General features: G+C 34.0%; 1 protein-coding gene across 1 annotated transcript in view; it reads right to left on the reverse strand.

Annotated features, from left to right (window-relative positions):
- Nucleotides 1-13,466, reverse strand: part of LOC109053316 (sodium/potassium/calcium exchanger 3-like) — a 29,495-nt gene extending 16,029 nt beyond the window's left edge. The window contains exons 1-2 of the mRNA XM_042761195.1: nt 13,078-13,466; nt 8,270-8,362 (exon numbers count right to left, since the gene is read on the reverse strand). Coding sequence (XP_042617129.1) covers nt 8,270-8,362; nt 13,078-13,186 — 202 coding nt within the window. The 5' untranslated portion in view covers nt 13,187-13,466. The remainder of the gene's footprint in view (nt 1-8,269; nt 8,363-13,077) is intronic.
- Between the last annotated feature and the right edge of the window lie 13,023 nt (nt 13,467-26,489).

A 26,489-nucleotide genomic window follows, 5' to 3' on the forward strand; every position in this document is an offset into this window, starting at 1 on the left:
GAAAAAAAAAAAAAACTTTCTAACCCCTCCTTAGTTATTTACAATGGTTTCTTTTTCTTGTATTCTCTCATTGCTCGTCTTTTTTTCTCATTGCTATCTCACTCTCTCTATCCTCCATTTCCTTTTCCTTCCTCTTTTTTGTCATCTTTCCATCCTCTTCTGTAGCCCAGTGTCAAAAGACATGTTTTGGCTCTATGTAAATTGCTGAACTGCACTGAAAAACCCGCCTCAGATGAACATCCTGACGAGCTGCCTCAGCGAAGGCAGTTACTATGGCAACGTCTTCCCTAGGGCAGTGAATTGTTGACGAGCAGCGGCAAGAAGCCAATGGCAACAGAGCGAAAGTGAGAAAATGAGTGCAGGATATATCTTTCCCATGGACTTGATTTAGGAAATATGGAAAAAAAGGAGGGACCAAAGAGATGACAAGCAACACAGAAGTGCAACCGCTAAAAATACTCCATTTTCCTCTCCCAGGGGGAACGTCTTGGGGTTCTGTGAGAAAGACCACATATAAGACGGTGTTTGACTCCAACAAAAATAGAGAAAGTGTGTAAATCAGATGGCAGAGCAAGTGAACAATTTTAAAACAAATCAAATTACGGAAATCACTAGGGTAATGGAAACTTTCACTTGTTCTGAATTTTCACTTTTCTCCTCAGTGTTTGTAGTCTACAATAAACCTCATGTATTTAGCATTTGTCAGTGCAACATAGTTTCATTAGAAAAAAAATGTGCAAAACTCCAAAAATGTACCTATAAATACAAGTCACTGCAGTTTTCAGCTGAAATAAACACTAGTGGCAGTAAAACACCAACATTTTTTTTCCTTTTCACAAAAATTATGATTACAGGGGCAGATTATCAATAAAAAAAGACGTATTTGTATGCAGTTTCCTGCACAATACTATGTTGTGACCTCAAAACACTTTTAACATAGTGTATGATTTGGAAACTAACACATTTTGACATTTGCATCAAATAACCAGCTCCATATATATGGCTTTTCTAATGTAGTAAACTTGCTCGATAGCACACCCGGTGCATCACTGCACTTAAGACACAAAACTCTCGGGTGCGAGTCCTAGAAACACAAATCACAATAAAAGAGCTTCTAGAAGCAATCTAAAATTACAGTTGCTTTAGCAAATGAATTTTTGTCTTACATTTGCTTGTGTTAACAATATTGGTTAGGTTTAACGTAAGGTTTAGTGTAAATGTTATATTCATTTCAAATGCAACAGAGCATGAACCCTTTAGCGCCACTTACTGGACATTTAATTTACGAACTGTGGCGATATGAACAACAACCAACATTTTAACACATTGCCAGATTCACGTTTATATGTTTTGGATAAAACTGTACACACTTTTAGTGCCACCCACTAGACATTTCACTTTGAAAACACAGCAAAACAAGTAAGACGCAATGTAATATAATTTTGCATAAATGTCACCACAGACACAGGTTGCGTCATTGTGCAAATACGTCACTGTAACCGTTCCCCCTCACAGCAACAGACAATTCAGGCCTTGTGTTTCCTTTTTTCTTACCAGCTGGAGCCAAGTTTAGCTCCAGTGCAGCTGCGCAAATCAGCAGCCCTCAGCAAATCATTGAAAGCCGCTCAAATGATGATGGCTCACCCAATCCTCTGTGACAGTTATTCTCTATATAAAGTATAGCGTGAAAGACTTCACTACACGCTATTTAAAATAAAGGTTCCAAATAAGGGTTTTTGTTGCGATGCAATAGAAGAACGATTTTGGGTTCCTCGAACAACCTTTCAGTTAACAGTTCTTAAAAGATCCTCTTTTTTTTAGTGTGGAGAACCTTTTATCACTATAAAGAACCTATTGTTGAATGTAAAGGTTCCATTGATGTTATTAAAGATTTTTCATTGAACCATCAATGCCAATAATGAACATTTATTTTTAAGAATGAAAGAAAAAATGGATAGAGAAAAGGCTTTGGTGGCTTGAATGCATGAGAAGAAAAAAGTGACAGCATCTGTCTTTCTGTCTGATTGTGTGACTGCAAGCTGTGAGTGACAAACTGCAAAAGAGAATGAGGAGAGAGAGAATGTTATGCTATTGACTTAAAATGGCAGGGTGTCTTGGTGTCCAGCTGGCTTATCAACTGCAAAACACGACCCAGCAGTCTACAACAGCAACCCACTCAAGACTGATACAACACATGCTAAAAACCTGTGCATCACATACTACGCCAGGGTTATTATAGTAAACTAACATCTAAAAACATTAAATATGAAGTATTTTCATTACTTGAAATAAAATAACTATAACTGAAATGAAATAAAACAAATATATGTATATATACATATAACATATAAATACACATATAAACCTAAACTTATTTTATTTCACACATTTGCCAAAGCAACTTTTATCATTTTCCAATTAAATTTAATTTGATCTACTAAAATAGCTAAAACTAAAATAAAAATGAATAAATATTATGTAGATATATTTTAAAAAATCTAAATGACAAAACCACAGCTAAAATTTGAAAATTAAAAGAAATATTCTGGGTTAAGCTCAGTTGACAGCATGTCTGTCTGTCTGTCTATATAATTTATATGAGATGTAAATGTAAAATGTTATAATAGCACATACATCAGTTCTTCTGTAAATAACTGTGGATTATTTGAGCTGTAAATCTGTTTAAATCGTGATTTTTCATGATGTTTAAGGTTAAGTTTTTTGATGAAAAATATCGATAAAACTATGAATAAATATGACTGGATAAATACGATAAATAAAACTGAATAAAATTTCACACAGAAAAGGTTGTTAAGCATTTTTCTCACACTAAATAATGTTAGCAAGCCTATTGTTTATGTCTTGTGGCTGTACTATTGAAATATTTATAAATCAGCTCCATTTCACTTCCATTGCACATGGTTTTAGCACATGTGATGTACAAATGATAACTAAAACTAAATATGAAATAAAAATGAATAAAAATATTATATAATCAAAAAGTAATAAAAATGACATAAAAAGCTAAATTATTAAAACTACAATCAAAATGAAAACAGAAAAAGAAATATTCAAAATATTATTAAAATAAACAGTATCTCAGTGATACTAAAATAGCACTGTCTTATACACAGAGATGCACTGAATGATTCAGGAAGGTGAAGTATAGCTTTAAATCAGCACATGTGTTTAAATAGCACGTCTCACCTCTGTTAATCTGAACTGTGAATTGGAAAAGAAAAGAAAAAGAAACCAAGTGAGAAAGAAGTGAGAATAAGTGGAAACAGATATCAGGAAGCGTGTTCAGGACACAATTTACTAATGCAGATCTGGGTATAGAGTGGCAGAGTTTCCTTTTCACTATGTGGGTGCAAGTGAGAAAGCCTCAGTTGGGTGCAAAATCTAAAAATAAAGCCCTTTTCAGACTGCTGCGGAAAATGGCACAAAAATACCTTTAGAACAAAAAACTTTTAGAACACCTTCAGTTTTTATTATAATTTCAATCCTTAGAGTCAAAAAGTTTAAAGGAATAGCTCAGCCAAATATTCTGTCATCATTTATGCTAATTGTGCTCTAATTTTGTTGAGAGATTATATAACATCTGGGGCCGTATGTATAAAGCCGCTCAGAGTAAAAATTATGTAATTTTACTCTTATTCCTAGACTTAAGAATAAGTGTGATTCATAAAGGTTCCTAAGTGTTAAGACTATTTCTCAGCTCCTAAATTATTTAAGAGAGCTGGAGAGGTCTCCTAACCTAGTTAGGAGTAACAAGATGGCAGCAAAGAGGAGGAGACACACACTTACCAATGATGTATTGGAGTTATATGATGATATGGAGTTGATATAACGATATAAACTTGATCATCAAGATAGTCAATTCTTTCTGTAACTGACCAAGTAAGAAATTTAATAACTTCTTCCACTCTACAAATCAATGCTCTAGTGGCAGAAATGAAAGTAGTAATTACATTTTTTGGCTGGAAAACTGGAAAAATGCAGCAATGCAGCGGTGATGACACAGTAAGCAGGGTCCTAACTACTGTGGCACTTACCCCACCAATTTCTGCTTAAGAATTATTATTATTTATTTTTTTATCAATGTTGAAAACAGTTTTTGCTGCTAAATATTTTATGGAAACCTACTTGTCGTTTTGTGTAAAGACAGATGCATCCCTCACAGACTGGGAAGCGATCATGAGCGGTCACTCAGCTCAGGTTCTATGGGAAGACCGGCATCTTTTGCACAGCTCATAGATTCCGGTCTCTCAGCTGAGGTTGTTAAGACCATTCTCCATTCTGGCCGTGATTCTGGTCGTGGTTTTGGAGGGGCTATCCTTGCGGATGAGTCCTCTGGCCTTCTATGAGATCAGGGTTCATTCAACCAGAAGTATGGTGGCTTCAAACACCTTTCTTTCAGGGGTGTCCCTGTGGGATGTTTGTGATGCGGTGGGCTGTTCCTTTCTGCTCATATTAGTCAGGTTTAACAATTTGGACCTGTAATCGACGCCAGTCTCTCAAGTTTTCCTGTCTTAGTTTTGCTTGCCATGATTCACACAGGTATTTGTCAGAATGGTTGAGTGGGCATTGTCATTTCCATAGCGTTTTGACATAGCACTAGTTCCCTTGAAAGGGAACATCTTGGGTTACAACTGTAACCATGGTTCAATGCGAGGGAATGAGATGCTGTGTCTCCCTACCATACTTCCTGCATCCCTGAGAGCAGCTTACTTCGACCTACCAGAAGTTAACAGCATTTACACCTGATACGCTTTTAAGATTCTTGGTCACTCCGTCACCCCACCAGTGACGTCTTGTCATTCCAATGGACTAATTTCAGACAAGCTGCAGGATGCGGGTTACGCAGAGGCGTTCCCACCACGTTTTAACACAGCATCTCATTCCCTCTCAGGGAACCATGGCTACAGTTGTAAAACAGTTGTATGTGTGTTAGTGTATAGGGTTCTAAACCTAGTATAATTACTTGTCTTCATATATATATATATATATATATATATATATATATATATATATATATATATATATATATATATATATAATTATATAGACAAGTAATTATAATAGGTTTAGGTTTTATTTGATTTATAAATATCATAATTTTATCAATATGCAGCTAGTTTAGTCACTGGTTTGTTGAAAAAAAATATGTTTTTGGATGTGACTTTAACCAGACAGTAACAACACATTATTAAAAATAACTCAAGATCTTGAAATTTGATTGGTTCCAAATAAAAATTCAAATGAAGGTATTTTTATATTTCAGTTTTATATTTTATATTATAATATTACTGTTATTTATGTATTTCTAACCAACAAGTGCATTTATTTGGTCCATGGGCTTATTAGGGTCACTTTCCCTAAATACTGGGCAAAACATATCAAACTGAAAGCAAATACTTCTGTTTATGCCATGTGACCTTAATGCATCAATGTCAGAAGAGATTACACTCCAGGTTTGAATTCCACACAGTCAAAAATGATGGAGCACGATTTGTTTTTTATTAGACTGCAGTCATTGTCCTTGTCTTCGAGGGATTTTCTAGCCACCTTCTTCTGAAATGTACACAAAATATTTGGCCAACACAAAGAACATCATGTGCAATGATTACTGACAAGCCTAAAAATAGAACCTTCTCTTTCCTTCTCATTATTTATTTCCTCCCACCTCTCTCTCTCTCTCTCTCTCTCTCTCTCTCGCTGCCTTTCTTTTTCATCTAAGCTCCCGCTCTCACACGGCTCTCCACAAACACACGCACTCCCAAAATTTAGCATTCAGTTGCCAAGCAACACAAACCTCAAAGGATTCTCATCTGAAGACGAGGTCTGCCGTCTCGTCCTTTTATAAGGAACAAAAACAATGGCGAGGACGAGAGAGAGAGACAGAAAAAAGAAATCAATCTCAGACTTATTACATAATCCCCTCTAATTACGGAAGAGCAGTTTAAGGAACTGCACCTATTAAACATGATATTGCTCAGCTCTCACAGACAAGCTTTGCCAGATACTTTGCCAGTAGCATTTCATCCAGTTGTAGATCTGATGATGAGAGAGGTCATCAACTCATTAATTTTTGCAAGCGCTCTTTGAATTGATGAGTTACCTATTGTATTATACTCATACTCACAAAACGCTCACATCCCTTTCATTTACAATAGTCATGACTGAGTATACAGATTAAAGGCAAATTAAACATGTTTTATATATATATATATATATATATATATATATATATATATATATATATATATATAGCTTTAAAATGTAATATCAAATACTATAGTTTTAATTATAATCAAGTACTTTACATGTAGTATGATAGACAATACATCAAAATAAGTGTACATTAAAGCATGACAACAGATTATTAAAACATAATGATTTTTAATGTACTAAGAGTGTTCAGACACAGTCATGAAAGTGTCTCTTTAAGTAGTGTACTAGTGCACATTCAACAGAATAAAGCACACTTATTCTTCACAAGGGTGTGTTTTTGCATGTATTTGTATGGTAGCTTGATTATGTGGAGAAACCTAATGTAGTCAGGTTTTAATCATATTTATCTTTCAGTCAATATCTCATGTCATTTGTTCTAACACTCTTTGATTTGACCTGTTCATTGGGGAAATCAGATTCTCTATGTTAAAAGATCTAGTTAGATAGTGTTATGGTTCACTTTATCCCTGACATCCCTGATTTGAAGACTGTGTATCTTCAGTGCTCGAGTGTCCAGGTCTAATTCTGGCAACTAACAGTGCCGCAAGCATCCAGTCTGTGGTGTTCGCCATTATTTAAACTGCTTGCTGCGCTCACAGATTAAAGCAGACAGACCATGCTGTGATCTCAGTTCTCAGTACTTTGTCTGCATAATATACAAACTGCAACAGAACTACAATAATAACAACAGAGGTATTTGTCTGAGATCAATGGCTGTAAGTGTTTTCCAGATGTGGCAGTGGAGTGTCTGTTCCTGACATCTGTTTATGTTTGCTGTAGCCTCCTGATATCTCTGGACAGTGTATGTTTTCTCTTCCATCCCTTTTATATGTATTTTTTTCTGTTTTGCTACAGTAATTCATACACCTCAACAACATATGACCTTGTCAGACAGAACACTGCTTTCCGACATCCAAGTAGTACACTCTAACATACTTTTAAAAGAGTACTTAAATAATGTATTTTAAAAGAATATACTTAAGTATAAACTTAATGTAATGTTTTAGGACATTTCAAATTAAATGAAAGTGTATTATAGCTTAAAATTTATATTAAATGCAATCAGCTAAACTTTAGAGTAATTTTTGACCCACTTAAGTAGGACTTAAGTACATTTTTATATGTAATTTCATAATTAATTATTTTGTCTTAATACACTGACTTAATGTACTTCTTAAAAGCAACACATAAAACAATTATTTAAATGTACTTAAAAAGTATTACCTTTAATTTGACATTATTACAAGCTGCACTTTTTGCGCACTTAAGAGTGTTAAGAAATACAGTCATGAAAATGTCTCTCTTTACATCACTTAAGTGGTGTTTTATTTCATTAACAGGGTTTATGCAGGTTTTATTGAGGTAAATTTAAGAATTTTTTAAAACCTTTTTAAGATCAAGTAAAAAAAAGGAATAAATTGAAGGGAAAAGTGATGATTTTAAAATAAATACACGTTTACTTGAGAAGCAAAATTACATAAGATAAAAAGTCTTGTTATTGATGAAATCGATCAAAATAAAGTGAGTTTATGATTTAAACAAGAACTAAAATTAAACCTGCAAATGGACTCAGAAAAAAATCAACTTCAGTTTTCAAATCCATAATGACAGATTTTTATTCTTGTTTTAAGCACAAACTCATTAAATTTTGTTCAGTTTTTCAAGACTTTACATTTGCATCACAAGTAAATATACCTTGAGTTTAACAATGTTTAGATTTTTAAACATTTGGTGTTTTTTTACGCTACAAATGCACATACAATGAAGCAGACTTCATTTTCACAAGGGGAGTTTAGAGAATATACTCCATGCAGCCATAGTAGCCAAGAGATATGCACACACACAAATACATTTACTGTGTATATGTTGTATATCGTTCAAGCAGTGGCCTTTGGGGAAAACAAATATTTGCTTAAACTCTCAGTAGTTTGTATAAATGACCAGGAAAACACTTCATAAATAGCACACCATAAAATCTTAAATATAAATTAAAAATTTTCTGTAATGCAAACACTATAAAAGGTTTGTTGCCCACCTGCTCTGGGAGTGTCAATTGTTTGATTTTCGACGCCATACTGCAGGACCCTGCGTCTGGGAAAGTCTGTTTCTGGCCATGAAGACTCGATCTCTGTAATGACATGAGAAATTAATTTATCTCTACACCAAACAACCAAATGCGTACAAAAGTTTACTTTTGTATCTGCAAACTGTCACTGCAACAGTCAACAATGTTAATGAAAACATTGGTTACGAATCCATCAGGTAAACCAAAAAAGGTATTTGTGAGCAAGTATGCTTGAGTAAAAACATTTGGCACCAGAAGGCACTTCAAGTTCCACTACGTAAGCATGCGTCCTGACGCACATACTGTACAACCAGAACCATTTTGTTTAGTTTTCTCTTGGCAGTGAGAAAACAGCATCTGCAGGATCCTGTTCTGTTGTTCAGGGCAGCAGGGTTATATATAATACTGTGAGGATACAGTACATCAAAGACTACATATATATGCATATACAAGTTACTTTTTAAACCGAATAATTTATCTGCCATAAATTAGATAAATTATTTAGTTCTGTATTTCATGATAGATGTGACAACATCAGCTTCAGGCAAAATTTAACAACTGAAATCTGAATTTTGTTGTTTTGTGAGCTATGTGTATGTTTGGATAGTCTACATAAAATTAAAATTAAAGATACTCTTTGAAATCATAATTGCATTGCATTTTGCTGTTTTTCAAATCCCAGAGAGTTCACTTAAAAATTGCAAATGCAGAGTTGGTTGGCCTCTTTAAAGGAATAGTTTACCCAAAAATGAAAATTTGCTGAAAATGTACTTGTTGTAGCATTGTAGCACTTGTTGTAGCATTGCATCACTTGCTCACCATTGGATCCTCTGCAGTGAATGGGTGCCGTCAGAATGAGAGTCCAAACAGCTGATAAAAACATCACAATAATCCACAAGTAATCCACACCACTCCAGTCCATCAGTTAATTTCTTGTGAAGCCAAAAGCTGCATGTTTGTATAAAACCAAATCCAACATTAAGACATTTCTAATCTTGGCTTCTGGCTAAAATACGAGTCCTCTGTCTCCAGTGAAAAAGTCATCTTGTGTCAATCAGAAGAGAAATATGCATGGACCAAGCACCGTTTACAAGCCCAAACAGTCCAAAGTAGTTTTAAACAAATATGTGGGTGGATTTTGATGTGAAAGGACAACAGGGGATGAACTTTTTACTGGAGGTAGTGTTATTATGGATTACGAATTTGGCCAGAAGTGGCAGTTTAAAGTTAAAAGATGGATTTGTTTCTTACAAACACGCAGCTTTTCTCTTCTCAAGACGTTAACTGATGGACTAAAGTGGTGTGGATTACTTGTGGATTATTGTGATGTTTTTATCAGCTGTTTGGACTCTCATTCTGACGGCACCCATTCACTGCAGAGCATCCATTGCTGAGCAAGTGATATAATGCTACATTTCTCCAAATCTGTTCCCATAAAGAAACAAACTCATCTACGGGGTGAGACATTTTCAGCAAACTTTAATTTTTGCGTGAACTATTCCTTTAACTACTTTAAATTATGAGCAACTTGTGGCTTGTCAAAATACAGCTTCGAAATATTTTCCATAACACTGTGAACAACAGAGTTATAAGCACATTAGAAATGGCATAATCTTAACAAGGCTGTTTAAACTGCACTCCATTAATTTGAACTCAGAAATCACAGATTTTTTACATATACTGTACAGTTAATGAAGTCTTTGAGTTTTGAGTGAGAATAAACAATTGAGTTTTTCATGATATAATCTTAATCACCGGGTTTCACGGATGAAACGTTCAGGCTATAGAACCTGCAAACATTATGATGAGATGTCCAGTCTGAATTTAGGCAATTATCATCCAAAAAACACTCAGACCAAGCCTAGGGGAACACTCAATGACTGAACTAGACAGACCAAGCTCTCATCCTTATCTGAATAAACGGAAGAAGGATCGAAAGCTGGAAAAGACACAATATCTGAATGATTACAATGTAAACTGAACTTAAAGATCAAGAACACAACAAACATGGATTCACGTGTGATTTCTATGTTGAGTCTTGAGGTTTTTTTTTTTTAGAGAGAAAACACTGGAACGTTGTTCTCACCAACCAGTTTAAAAACCGTTTCTTATCAGACTGTATCTCTTGCTCTCTTTATAGGGCATATTTTTTCAGCTTTCATTTTGTGACACTATATATGGGTAAAATCTGCTCCTCTGCTGCAGTACCGTCCTCTCTGTCATCACAAAACATAAAATTAAACAACTTATGCCACACACGAAGATCAGTGTCACCACTGCAAGCTGGAACAGTTTGTTGTCCTGGGTCGCTCTGTTGTCAGTAGGTATAAACCTGTGGCTGTTCTTTATTCAAGAAATGTAAAAAAAATCAGATTATATACATACACTTGAGTAGAATAACACTGTTTTTTTTTGTTTTGTTTTTTACTTGCACATACTGTAGATTGAAAGTGACCATCTGTCTATATACCATTACTGTGTCTTGTGAAAAAGAGAAGTGTACTTCAAATTTTAAAAGTCCAAAAAAAAAACTGTATTTGCAGACAATATAATATTTATGAAATAAAATACCACTTAACTGACATAAAGAGAGACACTTTGATGTTTCTTAACACATTTAAGTACACTTTTAAAAAGTGCACTTTGCAATAATTTAAAAATAAAAGTTTTATTTTAAAGTACATTCAAATCATTACGTTTCAATAATCTTTTGTCATGCTTTAAAGAAGTACACTTATTTTGATGTGTTGACTAACCTACTAAATTGCATATTAAGTACTTGATTTGATGTGCTAACTTCATCATTACAAATATATTTATTACATCATTACATTACACTAGAAATGGCATTAAATTTGACCATAAAAAGACTATTTCAAAGACAACAAATAATTATGAAATTACATATAAAATGTTCTTAAGTTCTACTTAAGTGAGTCAAAAAGCATTTGAGTGCTAAAGTTCAGCTAATTGCATTTAATTTACATTTGAACTCTAATGATTTTTATTGCATTTAACATGTAACATGTCTAAAAACATTACATTCGGTTTGCACTTTAGTACATTATTTCTATAATAAGTACTCTTTTTAACAAAGGCTATCATACTTGAATAGACAATATGTGAAAGTTCTGTAGTTTTATTGATTTTACCTGGTGATATAAGAGTATATTTTATTAATACTGTCTAAAATATTTATGTTGTTTATTTTTACTTAAATGTTGTGACTGATATTGCTATGGGCAAGCAAACACACAGCTGACATGTGTTACTGTATGTTATTGTTGTAGCGCTGACATACAAGTATGATGCATGATTTTTTCCAAAAACAGTTACGCATGAACCTCGCCCCGCAGCCGATTTCATTGGTCAACTAAATAAAGCAGTCACCTGTCAAGAAAAGATCATACTGATCAATTAAAAGTTCACACTGGTTTGAATCATGCAAGTAAGTCAAATATTAGCAGGTTGACCAGGAAAAAAAAAAATGTGAAAATTATTTTTGTAAAATTGCTTGCTTGCCATTGGTTCTTCCAGTTCTAATGTTAACATTATGTTTGCAAACTCAGCTGCCGCAAATAATATGTTTCCAATCCAGTATTCATTAATATTCAAACAGTATCAAAGAAGCTCAAGGTCATATACAAAGCTCGTTTATTTTTGAGTGTTTCAAGAGATCAATACTTCCTAAAGACGACACCTCTAAGGTTCTCAAAACCACAAAAGTACTTATCTGCCATTAAAGAAAAGCTTGGTTGTAAAGGCAAGGGTTGATAAGTTATATATAATGTTCTATTTATTTTTAAATATGCTTATTTTTAAGAAGCACTCTAAAACAAGTATTGGTTTTGATTATTCTAATCAATGAATGAAAAGTGGGTCAATTTTAATTTCACGTTGACTTGGAAATCTGTAAGTTAAAGGTACACTCAATCATTTTTTACACAAAGGAATTAACAAGATGTTTGAGAAATTACATTGAAAACATGTGTACTTACATGAGAAAGAGAAAATAATTTTTCTTTAAAACATTTTTTTTTTTGGACATGGGAGTAGGTCACTCCATAATGTGCACCAGCCTACTACTAACTAATAAAAAAAATAATAATATTCCTATAGGAAGCATATAATTATTGCTTTCAGCCAACTGATAGGCAAATCTCTAGGATCAGATTTTTATGGACATTTTTGAACCCATAATAACGTTATTTAGGTAGGATAATTTATATCAGTTTTGCTCACTCTTCTTCTAACTCATAAACACCATCACATCACATTCTCTTTCTGCTTTCTACTGCAAAATCAGGAGCATAGTGTTCCTCAGCTGCATGATTCAAGCAATGGTAAAGTCATGGGTTTTTGCATTGTCAAAGAACATCTTTACTACATTCTATTCAAAGTAGCATTCAACATGATACATAATACAGCACCAATAACATACTCCAAGTTAACTGGTATGTATAGCCTATATATAAAGCGTGGGAAAACACCTCTGAGTGGTGCTGTGACGCAGGTGTGAATGAGGTTTAACTAGCAGCAAAAAAAAAAAAAAAAAAAAAAAAAAAAAAACCCTATTTTAAAATAATAATTGCTTCCATTTTGGCTAAATTATTAGGATATATGTATATAAATCTGTATGCTCCTCGGGCGCACTAATCTGGAGACGCACAATTCAAATTCCCAAAAAACAAAACTGAAAATTCATGTCAACGAGCGGGAGGATGACCAAGGGATGCTGGTGTAACACTAATGAATGTTTTGTCTGTGATCGTCCTAACCTGTCAGCTGCAGGACCTGCGCTAGCCACACGACCGCGAGAAGCCCGACTCCACAGCAGCAGAAGCGCCGGAACGGCCGCCGCCTGGCGCTCCGTATCACCGACCTCATCCCGCTCCGTCTGCTCCGCGCCTCTGGATCAGAACATGACTGCCGCAGATTCCTCCTGTTAGAAGGCGGGGCTGATAACTACCTTCTTACTACACTAAACTTTTGAGTCGCCTTGCTTTTCTTCATCACAGTCAACACTCCGCTGTTGAGAACTGCTTAGACGCATCGTTCATCTAAGCGCGCGCGCGGACCTGTAGTGTACACGCTCATCTGCTTCAAAGCGCGCAAATGCGCTCATGTATCATTGGTCGTTGTAAATGGTACCCTATTTCTCTCTCTCTCTCTCTTTCTGTCCCTCTCTCACACACAAATCACTGCGCTGCCACTTGAGGGCGGCTCTTGCCGATAGTCGTGCAGTAATGTGAAAACACTCTGAGTCTGATAAACTGGAACGGAACGGTAGCTTTTTTTCTCCCCGTGGCATGTTTAATATGTTTGATCACTGTAAATTACCATATTTCTTTTAATGTTATCTCGTAGTCTCATACTGACGACTTTTATATTATTCTGAACTGAAAATGAAAAGTATGAGGACACTTATGTGACTTAATAGAGGCATTTACATGCCTGTTTGTTAACACACTTAAGTACACTTTTAAAAAGTGACCTTTGTAATATATAATGTTTTGTTGTGCTTTAAAGAAGTACATTTATACATACACGTGTTAAGTACTTGATTATATTATCAATTATAGTGTCTTTTTTATATTTCATTTAAAGTAAATCTATTTTAAATTACTAAACTGCAAGGTGATCATTACAAATAAGTATTTAAATACATGACATACAAGTTTAAGCATCACATTTACAAGCAAAAATATGCAGTGCAGTCTTAAATATAGACTTTTGAAGTACACTATATTAATCTTTTAAAGTATGTTATAACTTATTTTTCACAAGTGTGTCCCACCAGTAGGTGCAGCCCAAACTTTGACTGGTACTGTATAGTTATATCTGTATAAGGCAATAGCTTTTTACATGTTGTACAATCTATTGCTAATACATTTAGGAATCTGTAATTCTTTGCGGTTGCATTTAGTTCATACACTGGAGGACCAGAGTCCAAGTAACATTATTAAACAAACTGAAACCAAATTGCCAACGTTCAGAACTACATTAGCATATATTTTTAAAGATAATTGACATAGAAAGCAAAGAAGGCAGAGTTAAGTAACTTTATACCGATGTCCACCACCAGGTGGCGATGTTTACTGTTTGTATTTGCACTTGCTCTTGGCATACTTCAACTCCTCACTGTAGAATGTATGTGATAATACATAATGTCATATCTTAATATTTTGGTCAAATATTTATTATACTATTTGATCATGAAGCCAAGTGGAGACATCCACGTCCATGCCAAAATACTCATTTAAGTGATTCATTTCCCATTATACAGTGAAAAAGCCCAGACAACAAACCAACAAACGTGGTTCCTGTTAAAATGTTTGAGTCATGTTTTGATGTTTTTCTTAGTTTAGAACACTTCAGTTTAGTTTGAGGACTTTAGTTCCCACAGTTATAGAGAAACCATACACACAACTCTTGTGTTTCCAGCGCGCCCGATAAACCACAACTTCAGCATGATGTCAGAGACATGTTTATCTTCCATGTTCTGGAAGATATCACACAGTACACTCAAGACAAATAAAGACAAAACCCAGAGTATTGTTCTCATCAACAGTCCACACTCAACAAACATAACACAGAGAATGCCTTTGAATGCACAGTCTCTCTAGAGTTGGCCAGTTTGCAACCAGGGCCTTGGTGAACCACTAAGTGAGCTGCAGTGAAATGAATTCCAGACTTTTTAGCTTGTATCTCTGCAAAACCTCTCGACCTGGATGAAGACTTACAAAGACAGAGCTCCTTGTGACCCCTGCCAACCTGTCAATCAGCACAGTTTCTAGTTAGTAAGGCATGTGGACTTAAATTATGCTCTTGGGCACAGTAAGCATGCTAACATTCAGTACAATCTACAGTAGGTAGACATCCAAAACGTCACTTCTACCGCCGCTCGTACCGCCGCCGCGGCGTCTGCAAAGTGCATTTGCAGCTTTTGACCGCTGAGTGGCGCTTTAATCACAAGTTTTCAAACAAGCGCATCAAAGCACATTTTCGCAAATAGACGTCAGTTTTGCCTCTCTGATGTGTTACATTTGACGGCTGCAGTCAGGGAAAATGAGAAGAAAAACACTATAGTTAAAAATATTTAATATTCACAGATGAAAGTTTGGTAATTATGAAGTTATGTGCATTTCTTAGAACGAATTCAAGCAGGATAAATGTCAAGCCTGTGCCTGAGCCTGTGCTTATATTTTCTCTAAGCTACACAGTATTACACCATATTTTAGATTTGACACATTTAATAGGTGTGCAGTATTATTTATATAATATGAATTATGTGTTATATTATTCAAAAGAAATTGTGGTTTACTTTGCATCAGAGCATTAAAAGTGGTAGCCTATTTTAGTGAGCTAGGCTACATGGATTTATATGCAAAATGTCAATATTCTCATATATTAGGCCTATATTTTAATTTATATTTTTAAAATTCCTTTAATAAAACAACATGCATTTTTGTTATTCGTTAACGGTCCTTTATTTTGACAGACAACTTCTTGGGAAAATATATTTGTCTGTAAGAAATTGTTGCTTGTTTTATAAATTATTTTCTTTTAGTAAAACGTGAGGCACTGTATAATTTCGTTCCCATTATTTAGGCCTGATTAAAACAAGAAACGAATAAATTAAACCTGCACGATTTAGCTAAATCATTGAAATTCTAAAAAATGGACGGATTAATAAAACGTCCTCACGATTAAACTCAAGTTCTCTCATTATAATCACCAAACTGCAAATGATGTACTAAAAAAAAAAAAAAAAAAAAGAGCTTCATTAATAGACAACTTCAGTGATTTTAAAGGGAGCCGCCGTTACTTGCTTACATAGAATTTAAGTTAAAAAAAATAAAATAAAATTGCAGCCGCAAATGCAGGTGTGTAAAATGTCTGCGTGCAAGATTTGAGTGCCGCGAGTGATGCTGAGTGCATGCGCAGCATTTATTCTTATTTGTTTTATCTTCACTACAAATCTTGTTTGGTTTTATTTTGGATAATTGCATGTAAAAAATTATTTACGTTGTAATGCATATGCAAAATGTGAATAACTATTCATATTTAAGTGTTTGTGCGAAAATTATTAATGCGCATGCAGGACAGAGAGGCGCCCTCTAGATCACTTGAATTTTTTCCTGATAATGAATTAACTTAAAATTGTGGTGTCTCACATACATGAGAAATATATCTACAGAAAGCTTGAAATGTCTTTTAAACGAATCAATTCAGAATGAAAGCATTGTGTAATCTGTGAAGGTTGTATGTCTCTTTAAAGGCGCGTTCATGTGGAGATAGGCAGCACTGTGAATTTCATCTTGCAGCCGACAAGAAAACATTTGTTTATTAATAAATAATTAAAATGTCTCCTTTTTTTACAATTATTGGGCTACTTCTGCCTTGTGCTTTGGGGCAAACTTAATGCATGTGCTTGAGCGCGAAATATATTAAGGCTCATTATGGATTATATATGTAAATGTAATATAATCCTGCGATTAGTTGAATAATGACAAATGAAACGACTAGTAACTAGAAAAATCTTACATGGGAGGCAGATCTATTAAATAGCCTCTAGACATCTCTGTTAAAGTTTTTAAAGCATTTTATACGCGTTTGCATAAATTCTTCTTTCAGAACGGTCTGTAATGGAGAGATGCCTTAACACTGATTTTTCCTCTGAAACACAAAAACGAAAATTGAAATAAAATTGATATTTTTTTTTTTGAGAATGGCCAACCCTTCTCTGCAGATATTGTTGCTTCTGGTTTGTGCATTGTAAATAGGCTAAAAAATAAAAAATAAATAATTATAATAATTATTTATTAATTATTTTATTATTGTATTAATGTAATTTTTTTTTTTTTTTTTTTATGTCTTTTGTGTTTGTGTATTTAAAAATGTATATAAGACTTTATAGAATGATAGTAGTGTTGTCTGGACTGGTCTGGATGTCGTTTGCGAATTTATGTATTTATTTTATTGAGTTAAGGCAACTTCCTCTGAAGTTATAATAACTAATAAACTATATTGCTATACATTAGTCAACATTTGAAGTGGATCAAAACCTTTCTTCAAAGTTGCCCTAAAACCAAAATGACGAGTCCTATCTAAACCTGTTCTGCAAGTTTGATACCCTCATAAGACACTGTGCATATGAAAGACCAAGAGATTCACGCCTTTATCTCGACCCCCACAAGTTATACATAACTACCCCAGCCCCCTCCAGCTGAACTGAATTCGGTCTGTTTTTTGGCTGTGAGGAACGGTGTGTTCTCATGTTACTGGTTTGAAACATGCCTGCACTCACAGCAGCCTTACTCTTTTTATTCATTATTTTCCCGCAGCCCATATTATTGTTTTCACAAGACCATAATAATAACAAATTATCAATTGATAATTAATCACTATTTTACGAAAATCATTGTTATTTGTGAACGTAGCGTTTGCGGAAGGCTTTAAGACCAAGCGGAGTCCTCCATCAGCTGCGCCCGCTTCACAGCGCGCGTGACTCGCGCTAACTGCGCCCAGCTTCAAAGTCCGCAAATTTTGATTTAACTAAATCAGTTTGAGCGAATACAACTTACTGATCATGAGCCCAACATTTAGCAAGACAGAAAAACATTCAGTCTACCTGAAGGAAGATGTATTTCATTGTAAGTTAATGCTGTTAATTAAATAGAGAGTTTAAGAGAGAGAGAGAGAGAGAGAGAGAGAGAGAGAGAGAGAGGGAGAGAGAGAGAAAGAAAAGAAAAAAGAGAGAGAGAGAGAGAGTGTTGGCTATTCCTAAACTTGGAGCTCATTATTGAAGTACAAATCCAAACACCAGAAGCAAACTCTCAGTGTTCTTTCATTGAAAAGTATGCATTTTGTTTATTCACAGGCTATATGGTTGAAATAATATTTTAGTTCAAAACTTTAAGTGCCATTGTTTAAAAAAATGCTTTATTGGCTAACGCAGCGTTTCTCAACCAGCGGCCCGCGGGCCGCATGCGGCCCGTCACGAATTCAAATGCGGCCCACCATGCTGAACACAATTAAAAAAAAATAACTTTCAGTTTTACAATTCATTTTAGTTTTTGCATTCATTTAAAAATGTACTAAAAAAAATATAAGCTATAGCCTAATGTTTATATGTAAAATTATTTTGTTTTTCATATATTATTTTCAGACATGAGCAGACCTACGTTCTGCATTTTATGAACACATACAAGCGCGCACTTTGGCAGAATTCAATTCAAATAGTCATCAACAGCCATTAGTTCGGTAAAATTGAGCATCAGAATTGACAAATTTGTTTTTAAGGGAGTAAAAAAGAAGTGTGGAAATGCCAGCAAATGAACACATACAAACAAGAATAGTCACAGTATCAGCAGTGAAAGAGAGTGCTGGATTTTCGGTTTGCGCCGTAACTCACTTGAAGAAGTTCAGGCAAATAGAAACCACCCATACTACGCAGCAATCATCCTTAATTGCAGAAATGTGGCAAAACATCTCTGGAGAGAACCTCATATTATTAAATTCGAAAGTGCTTTCCATATTTGGATCAACATAGGCTACATTTGTGAACGCACATTTTCTGCAATGTCGCGCGTCAAGTCATGCTCCTGTGCGCGTCTTACAGACTGCAACTTACAATCGCAACTTCATTGTGCTGTTACTCCTTTCGAGCCGAATTTCACAAAATTGGTCAGCTCCCGACAGCATCAGGTGTTTTATTTATGGGGAGTAGAATTATTAATTTATTTCAATGAATGTAATCGATTAAATATCATAATATTTAGGCTATAATATTATAAATCAGGTTGGTTTGTATTGATAACGTAATATGTAAATGATATGCGTGCGGCCGCGAGACTTGCACTTGCACCATAGTGCGGCCCGTTGGAAAAAAAAGGTTGAGAACCACTGGGCTAACGTTTCATAGCCCTTCAGTTGTTATGCTTTAAAATCTCATAACATTTGTAATTTCACAGTATTTTCACCTCCTAAATCACTAACCTTTAAAGTCACAATTCTATAATGGTCAAATTTACTCAGGCCGATGGCACTTTTAATTACATTATGTTTTTTTTTTGTTTTTTGTTTTTTTGTTTGTTTTTTTTTAGAATAATTGTAGCTTACATAAATAGGTGAAGCAAAACAAATATGAATAATATTTGGATCGTCCTTATTTTTTTCCCTTATTTTCTTAAAGAATAAACACTTATTTTCTACAAGAATAAACATGATAACATATTATTAATTCATAGAAATAATTTAAGCAATTAAAACCTGATAACATATTATTAATTCATAGAAATAATTTAAGCATTTAAAACCTTTTTTAAAAAAACTAGAACTTCAATACTATTAAACTGACTTTAAAATCTCAAGGAGTTTATAAGTTAAAAAGGGTAAAATGTCACAGTGCATGGTTAAATAGCCTAAATTAACTTGTGTTAACAATATAATTAGAACTAACAATATAATTCGATTTTTTTTTTTTTAAATGAACAATTCCTGTATAAAATGGGACAGCAACCTTTATATCAAACATTTTTAAATCGTCCAGAGCTGAGCAACGCGCGAGGCAGGTTGAGCGTGAATGTGCTGCACAAAGTCATTTTCAGATGCAATGAAAATTAAAAAAAAAATAAAAAAAAACCCTGGATAGCCTAGATTAGGCCCAGACTCTGTTCCTAAGTATATAATAATTATAATTACCCCACAGTAACAAATTTTAACCGATTAATCACCTATTTTCGTTTGCTGCATGTTATTTTATTTATTTTTATTTATTTTTTTTTTAAAACAGGCTAAAAAATAAATTAAGTTTGTGAGAGGAAAAAATATATAAGTATATATATAAGAATATATAAGTCATGTATAAGTTGCATTTTATTACATTCAGAAATAATAACGGCTGGCCTAATAATGTTATAATGTGCCAACAGGATATTTTTAGTTCTCTTCACTTAACAACAAATCCTTTAAATTTAACAAATTTATCAGAACAGAACAATAATTACAAATATATAATTCTAATGGATAAATAAAATTGCAGTATATAATAATATAGGCTTAGCTATAAAAAAAAAAAAAAAAAAAAAATGAATAATAATATAAAGCGAACCATAAGGTAAGGTTGGCGCTCTCATTCGGGAGAAATCCAAACGTTTCCATATTCGTGATGTTGCCTATTTCAAGTTTAACTATTATTCATTAGGAAAAATAGGCTTTGTAGTTCACGCTTGTTTCAGTATGACTGGGGAAAAAATTAATAATCATAATTAACAAAAATATGCCAAAGTGGACCGCTGCTCGCGCCGAATGGGCACGGTGAACGGCTACTGTTTCCAATGAATGTGCGCGAGGCACCAGCGCGATCAAACAGCTGAAACAGAAAATACAAAATTTTTGGTCACACAGTAAAGGCATAATTCAAAAATGCAAAGTGTTAGCAGTTTGAAAAATCAAGAATAATAACAGAATGAATCATAATTATTGCTAAATGCTGGACCGTTCTCATTTCTATCTGCAAATGGAACCTGAAGGATTTTTTTTTTTTAAACCAAGAATGAACCGAAATGAAAACATTTAGCTTTTTATCCGTATATATAGGCCTTATATTTAATGACTGTTTAATAACAATAGCAAGCATAAGATCCTTTGTGTAAAGGTCTTCTTTTAATTTTTGATGAGTAGACTGTAGCCTAAGACTATCCTACATTTTGAAATTAACTCACTGTACATTTTTTAATGGTTTTTTTAAAGATGGTACAATGTTATATCATAATGTTATTGTTGTTTTACCTACTCCTTTTATCTCATTTTACAATTTCATTTAGTTCGCAATCCGTCCCTTTGCGCCACCTGGTGGTAGTTTCGCGAAGGATTTTAACACTTGACTGACTTGAAGTTAACGCCGCGGCCCTGCGGCGGCGGTACGCGCGGCGGTATTACTCATTTTGGTTGTCTACCATCTCCCGGGATGAATCAAACCTCAAATTATGATTAATGAATAGTCTCAAAGATCTATAATTGATGAATTAGCAGCTGCGAGTGAAGTCATTAATGACCGTCCGATTTATAAAACCAGCGTGGTTCACACAATGGAGATGCGACCATGTTTGGGAAACAGTCGTGACTAGCTAGTTAATTTCTTTCTATAAATGATGCATCATACCATGATGGTTAAGCAGCATAGTTGAATGGGAAATGCACCTCAGGACCACAAGGAAACTGGTCATAGCATTTGATGACCAGTTGAGATTTACTAATTACATTAACTGCAACAATGGCCCAGACACAAATGTACAGGCTTTACAAAATCAGGTCAATCATGCTTCTACTTCTATACTTTAAACTTAGCATGATGTCCCCCAAAAACAGGTAACCTAGGAGAGACAGGAAGCGCAGGACATCTGGGGATGAACTCCATGGCGTGACAGGAAGCTCAGGAAACTCAAGGATGGCGGACAGTGGAAGGGCCTCGCTGCAGGGTTCAGACTGGGCTCTGGGCTGCTCTGGTGGGAGTTCACTGGTGTTAGTGAAGACAACCCTGGGACTATAGCAAGGATGTCTATCCCTCTTTCCTCCTCTGTCTTTTAGTGCTCTGTGGGTGCTGCCTCCAGCTTGAGCTGTTGTTTGCGTGAAGTGAGAGTGGATCTTATCCCGTACATCCACAGTGAATGACACAGTGAAGTACACTCAAGTCGGTCTCAAGGCAGGCTTGTTAAGTTGACATTCAGTTCACATGGAGATATGGAAAAAAAAAAATACACTCACTTTATCATCAAAACACTGCCCTTGAAATTAGAAGAGCTATATTTAGGAAACTGCAATGCTTGAGTTCTACGTCCATAACACTGTAATGCAAGATGATCAGATTTCTGAAATGGACATTTCCTAGTTCAGTGGTCAAAAGATTACTGAAATCTCACTTTTTTATGAATTAAAAACAGGGATAATACTTCTTCATAACAATTGCTATTGATTATTATTAAAATTAGTGTTTTTTATTTTGTTTCTTTTATTAAAATAATAATTTTTTTATTTTGTCTAATATAATAATATGAAAAATAATAGACCTAACCATTGCAAACAACAAACAGATCAAAGCAGCAAAATTATGACTTTACAAAAAAAAAAAAAAAATGTATTTAACATCCATTTTCATGTGAATGTGAATTTAGCTGTTTTCGAGTAATTAAATTTTTTTTGAACTTATCAAGTGTTACGTGCTATTGGAAATGGATACAAATGAGAAATAAGTAAATAAACAGAATTAGCAATAAAATAAATGGAAATTAAAAATGGAAATGAGCGATATTTTTGTGCATTCTGCACATTTAATTGCTACAGTTTTAATTGAATTAAACTAATTTAGTTAAATGTAATATTTATTAATATTATTTATACATATCGATGTGTACTTTCACCCATGCTTTAGTTAAGATGTGCGTGAATACTGCCTTGTGACAAACAAAACTTTTCAAAACAATTCCGCACCCTGCTCAGACCCTGTTATATAATACATTATCATCTATACATACATAGATGATAACAGCGCTCTTCTCTCGTCCATGTCAAGTTCTTCATGGTTAAAGTTTCATATTTCAGTGTGTAAAAAAAGTATAGTAAATGTTGTATGAATTCAATCAAAGTACTATAAATGACAAATTTCTGACACCAGCTCATACAGAAACAAGTTCAGTTTTTATTGCCAGGATCCCTCAGTTTCACAGATACATTACATGATCAATCCCTATTAGTTAAAAGAAACAAGTACAGCTCCAGTGATTCACCATACCATTTCTTTGTGTGTTTTGACCGGACGGCTTATTCCTGTCGGTCCAATCCGGATATCACAGCCCAGTGTGCATAGTGTGTGGATTTGTGGTTTTGCCATACACCTACATTTTTTGATTTATGTGATAATACTTATTTATAAAAGTGCCTGCTAACTAGTGATTCTGTTCTGGGAGCTGATCATTTATGGGATTGGTAGATACAATGCTATTTATTGGCAGATTTGGCAATTTAGAACAGTCATTGACATAATAGTAACTACTAACAGGGACTAAGCTTAATTTGTAAATCTGTCCTCGGGCATGACATGGCTAGCAACATGACATAAAAAAGAGCAACACATCTAAGAATGATCGCTAACAAAATGAAAAAATGCACATTCTTAGGTGTAGTTTGGATTGTCTGTAAGAAGCTTTTAAATGTACAGTCTGCAAATACCACAGCTGTAGTGGAATGACACAAAATTTGGCACTACAACAACCCACTCGTGTTTTTCCAAGTTCATCTGCATGGTTTGCTAGGCTTGACTCTGGCTTTGTTCCAGTGAAAGCAGGACGTACTTTAAAAGATCTTACAGATGCTACAATGCATAATACAAGCATCACTTTTAAAACAAAAGGACCAACATCTTGTAAACAACAGTAAAACTGAACTGTAACATGAATCAAACAGTAAAGCATTACCATATGGTGAAAAACATTTATGGCTTCATAAAACACCATACCATAAAAAAGACAGGGATTAGTTTGACATTTACAAACCTGCCCCTTTAAAATACATTTAATCACAGATGTGTTTGAAAGTAATTTAGTCTAAATGCATTCATTTTTTTGTCGTTGTTCTTTTTTCAGAAAGGATTTGCTGATGAAGTGGCCGGATCCAATCCATAAATAACAACCAAAGTTATTTTTTAACTAGAAAATCACTTGGGTCACCACAGCAGTCAAGAGTTAACATTTCAGTATCGACCAAAAGGTAAATTCACAATACAGGTTTGACAATAAAAAACAAATGATAAAACTGTTAAGAACATGAAAAGATGGAATGTCACGCATAATTTCCAAGCAGCCACGACTGAGTTCCTTTCCAGTGAGTTTTCCAACAAAGGAAAATGTCTTAAAGATTGATATTATTTCAGTACAACAAAATATGACCACCTGCTATCATGTCATGCCTTATTATTCTTACAATTTAAAATAACATTAAAAAAAAACATTCATTGGCTCACAAATTTGCATCCCTTCCGATTCAAATATACATATCTAGCAATAACATCCACATTTTTTTTTAAGATTAATAAGTTATTACATTTTTATAAATACATACACAGATACAGAAGGTGGCTTAGAAATTGCTCATCGCACTCTCGTGCTTTCACAGCCTCCTACGATCTAAAAGACTATGTCGCACACAGATAAACAGGAAGTAGTTCTTTTACACTGCTCTTTAGCTATAAGTAAATCCCACAAAATGCATTACCGATTGCATCAGAGAACTTCCTGTCTGTTTGCATTCTTCAAACTCAACAAGTTCTCCACTAATGGCAACAACTAATCAGCAAACTCAGTATTACACACATCAGATGGAAATAACACTTATTTTGGCTCTACACTTCTTCACAGAGAGGAATAAAGATATAGATTTCATCGTAATACATCAGAATCTGCTGGTACCAGGTTATCACAGTGACTCTAAAATAAAAGCAGTTGAAGGGGAGAAGACATGTATGATGCACAGTAATGCTGAAGGATGGTTATTTAACATTTTGTTTCCCTTTGCGGTGGTGCTGTGCATTTCGTTTAAGTCCGGCATGTTTCGTGAGTGTGTGTGCAGGCAAAAGTCCAGACATTTTGCTCTTCTTCTCGTCACATTAGCAATGCACCTTTAGGTGAGGTAAAGAGTGATATCTGGGTGCAATTAGGAAAATAAAAGACACAAAATAGCAGTTTTATAAATATGTGCTGTCTCACAGTTCAACATAAAGCACTCTAGGAAATTTGTGTGAGAACAAAGTAGGACTGGTCTGGCTTGTCTCTTAAATCTTTGTGAGAACACTTGAATCAAATTGGCTGCAATCTTTATAAATAGAAATGCGCTATTTTAAGTCATGCTTTCCTCAGTAACTAAACACTAAGAATTGTTTTCTTCTCAAATCAAGAGCTGTTCAGATTCAGCGGGATCAGGCATAAGGCTTCATACAAAAAAAAAAAAAAGTAAGAAAGAAAAGAAAGAAAGAAAGACATTTCAAAAATCACGGCATACATATTGTCCCATTACTTATTTCCAAATGGACAGTTCTACAACTGTGAAAAGGCATGAAATTAGCTTTTTATCCCCCTCTGGTATGTGTCATAATCATAAAATATACAAAACAAGTCCTGTGAATTATTCCAGTGCTAAATTCTGATGCCTGAATTATGAATTCAAGTGGTTACTTAAAGCAAGAATGAATTTTAACCTCACATTTTCAGTGCTAAAACAAGAAACATTCCAGGTACAAGTCGATTACCACAGAAAATCATTTCGCCTGGTCTCGCATTTTGTACCCTTGTGAAAAAGATGTACCCTTTTATAATGTATGTATGTATACCCTTTATATATATATGAATGTATTGTATATATATATATATATATATATATATATATAAATGTATTATTACAGAAATTCTACACTTAAAAAGTACAAACTTAAGTGTGTATTGTTTTCAGACAGTTAACTGTATGTTAATTAAATTATTAATTGCAATTAAATGAAAAGTTTATAATTATTATAGTTTAAATTTACATTATCATTAATGCAATTGCTATTAATTTATAAAACAAAAGGCAAAAAGCACTTTAGAGTGCCTTTTTGACCCACTTAAGTAGGATTTCTAACTTCATTCTATTGTCTTTTATATATGGTTAAAGTACTGTTGATATGTACTGACAAGCATTTATGATTAACTAAAATATTATGTAATTTCTAAAGAAAATTATATTTTTTAATTACACATTTGTAATTTACTACATTTAAATAACACACTATGGTTAAAATTATAACCAAGTGCTATGCATGTGCTTTAGTATATTAATAAACACATCAAAATAAGTGTACTTCTTTAAAGTACGACAAAATTATTAAATGTTATTTAAAATGTACTTTAAATTAAAACTTAAATTGACATTATTATAACTTTTTAAAAGTGTACTTAAGTGTATTAAGAAATATAGTCATGAAAGTGTCTCGTACAGTACCTTTTATTTCATTATTATATTATCTGCAAGTAACGTTTTTTTATTGAAGTACACTAAAAGTGCACATTCAATACAATCAAGCGCACTTCTTTTTCACAAGGGTAGTCACAAACAAAAACAAGAACAAGTTTACCAAAATGCACACATTTTATGATTTTCG

The sequence above is a fragment of the Cyprinus carpio genome, chromosome A7 (assembly GCF_018340385.1).
Source record: "Cyprinus carpio isolate SPL01 chromosome A7, ASM1834038v1, whole genome shotgun sequence".
Lineage (NCBI taxonomy): Eukaryota > Metazoa > Chordata > Actinopteri > Cypriniformes > Cyprinidae > Cyprinus > Cyprinus carpio.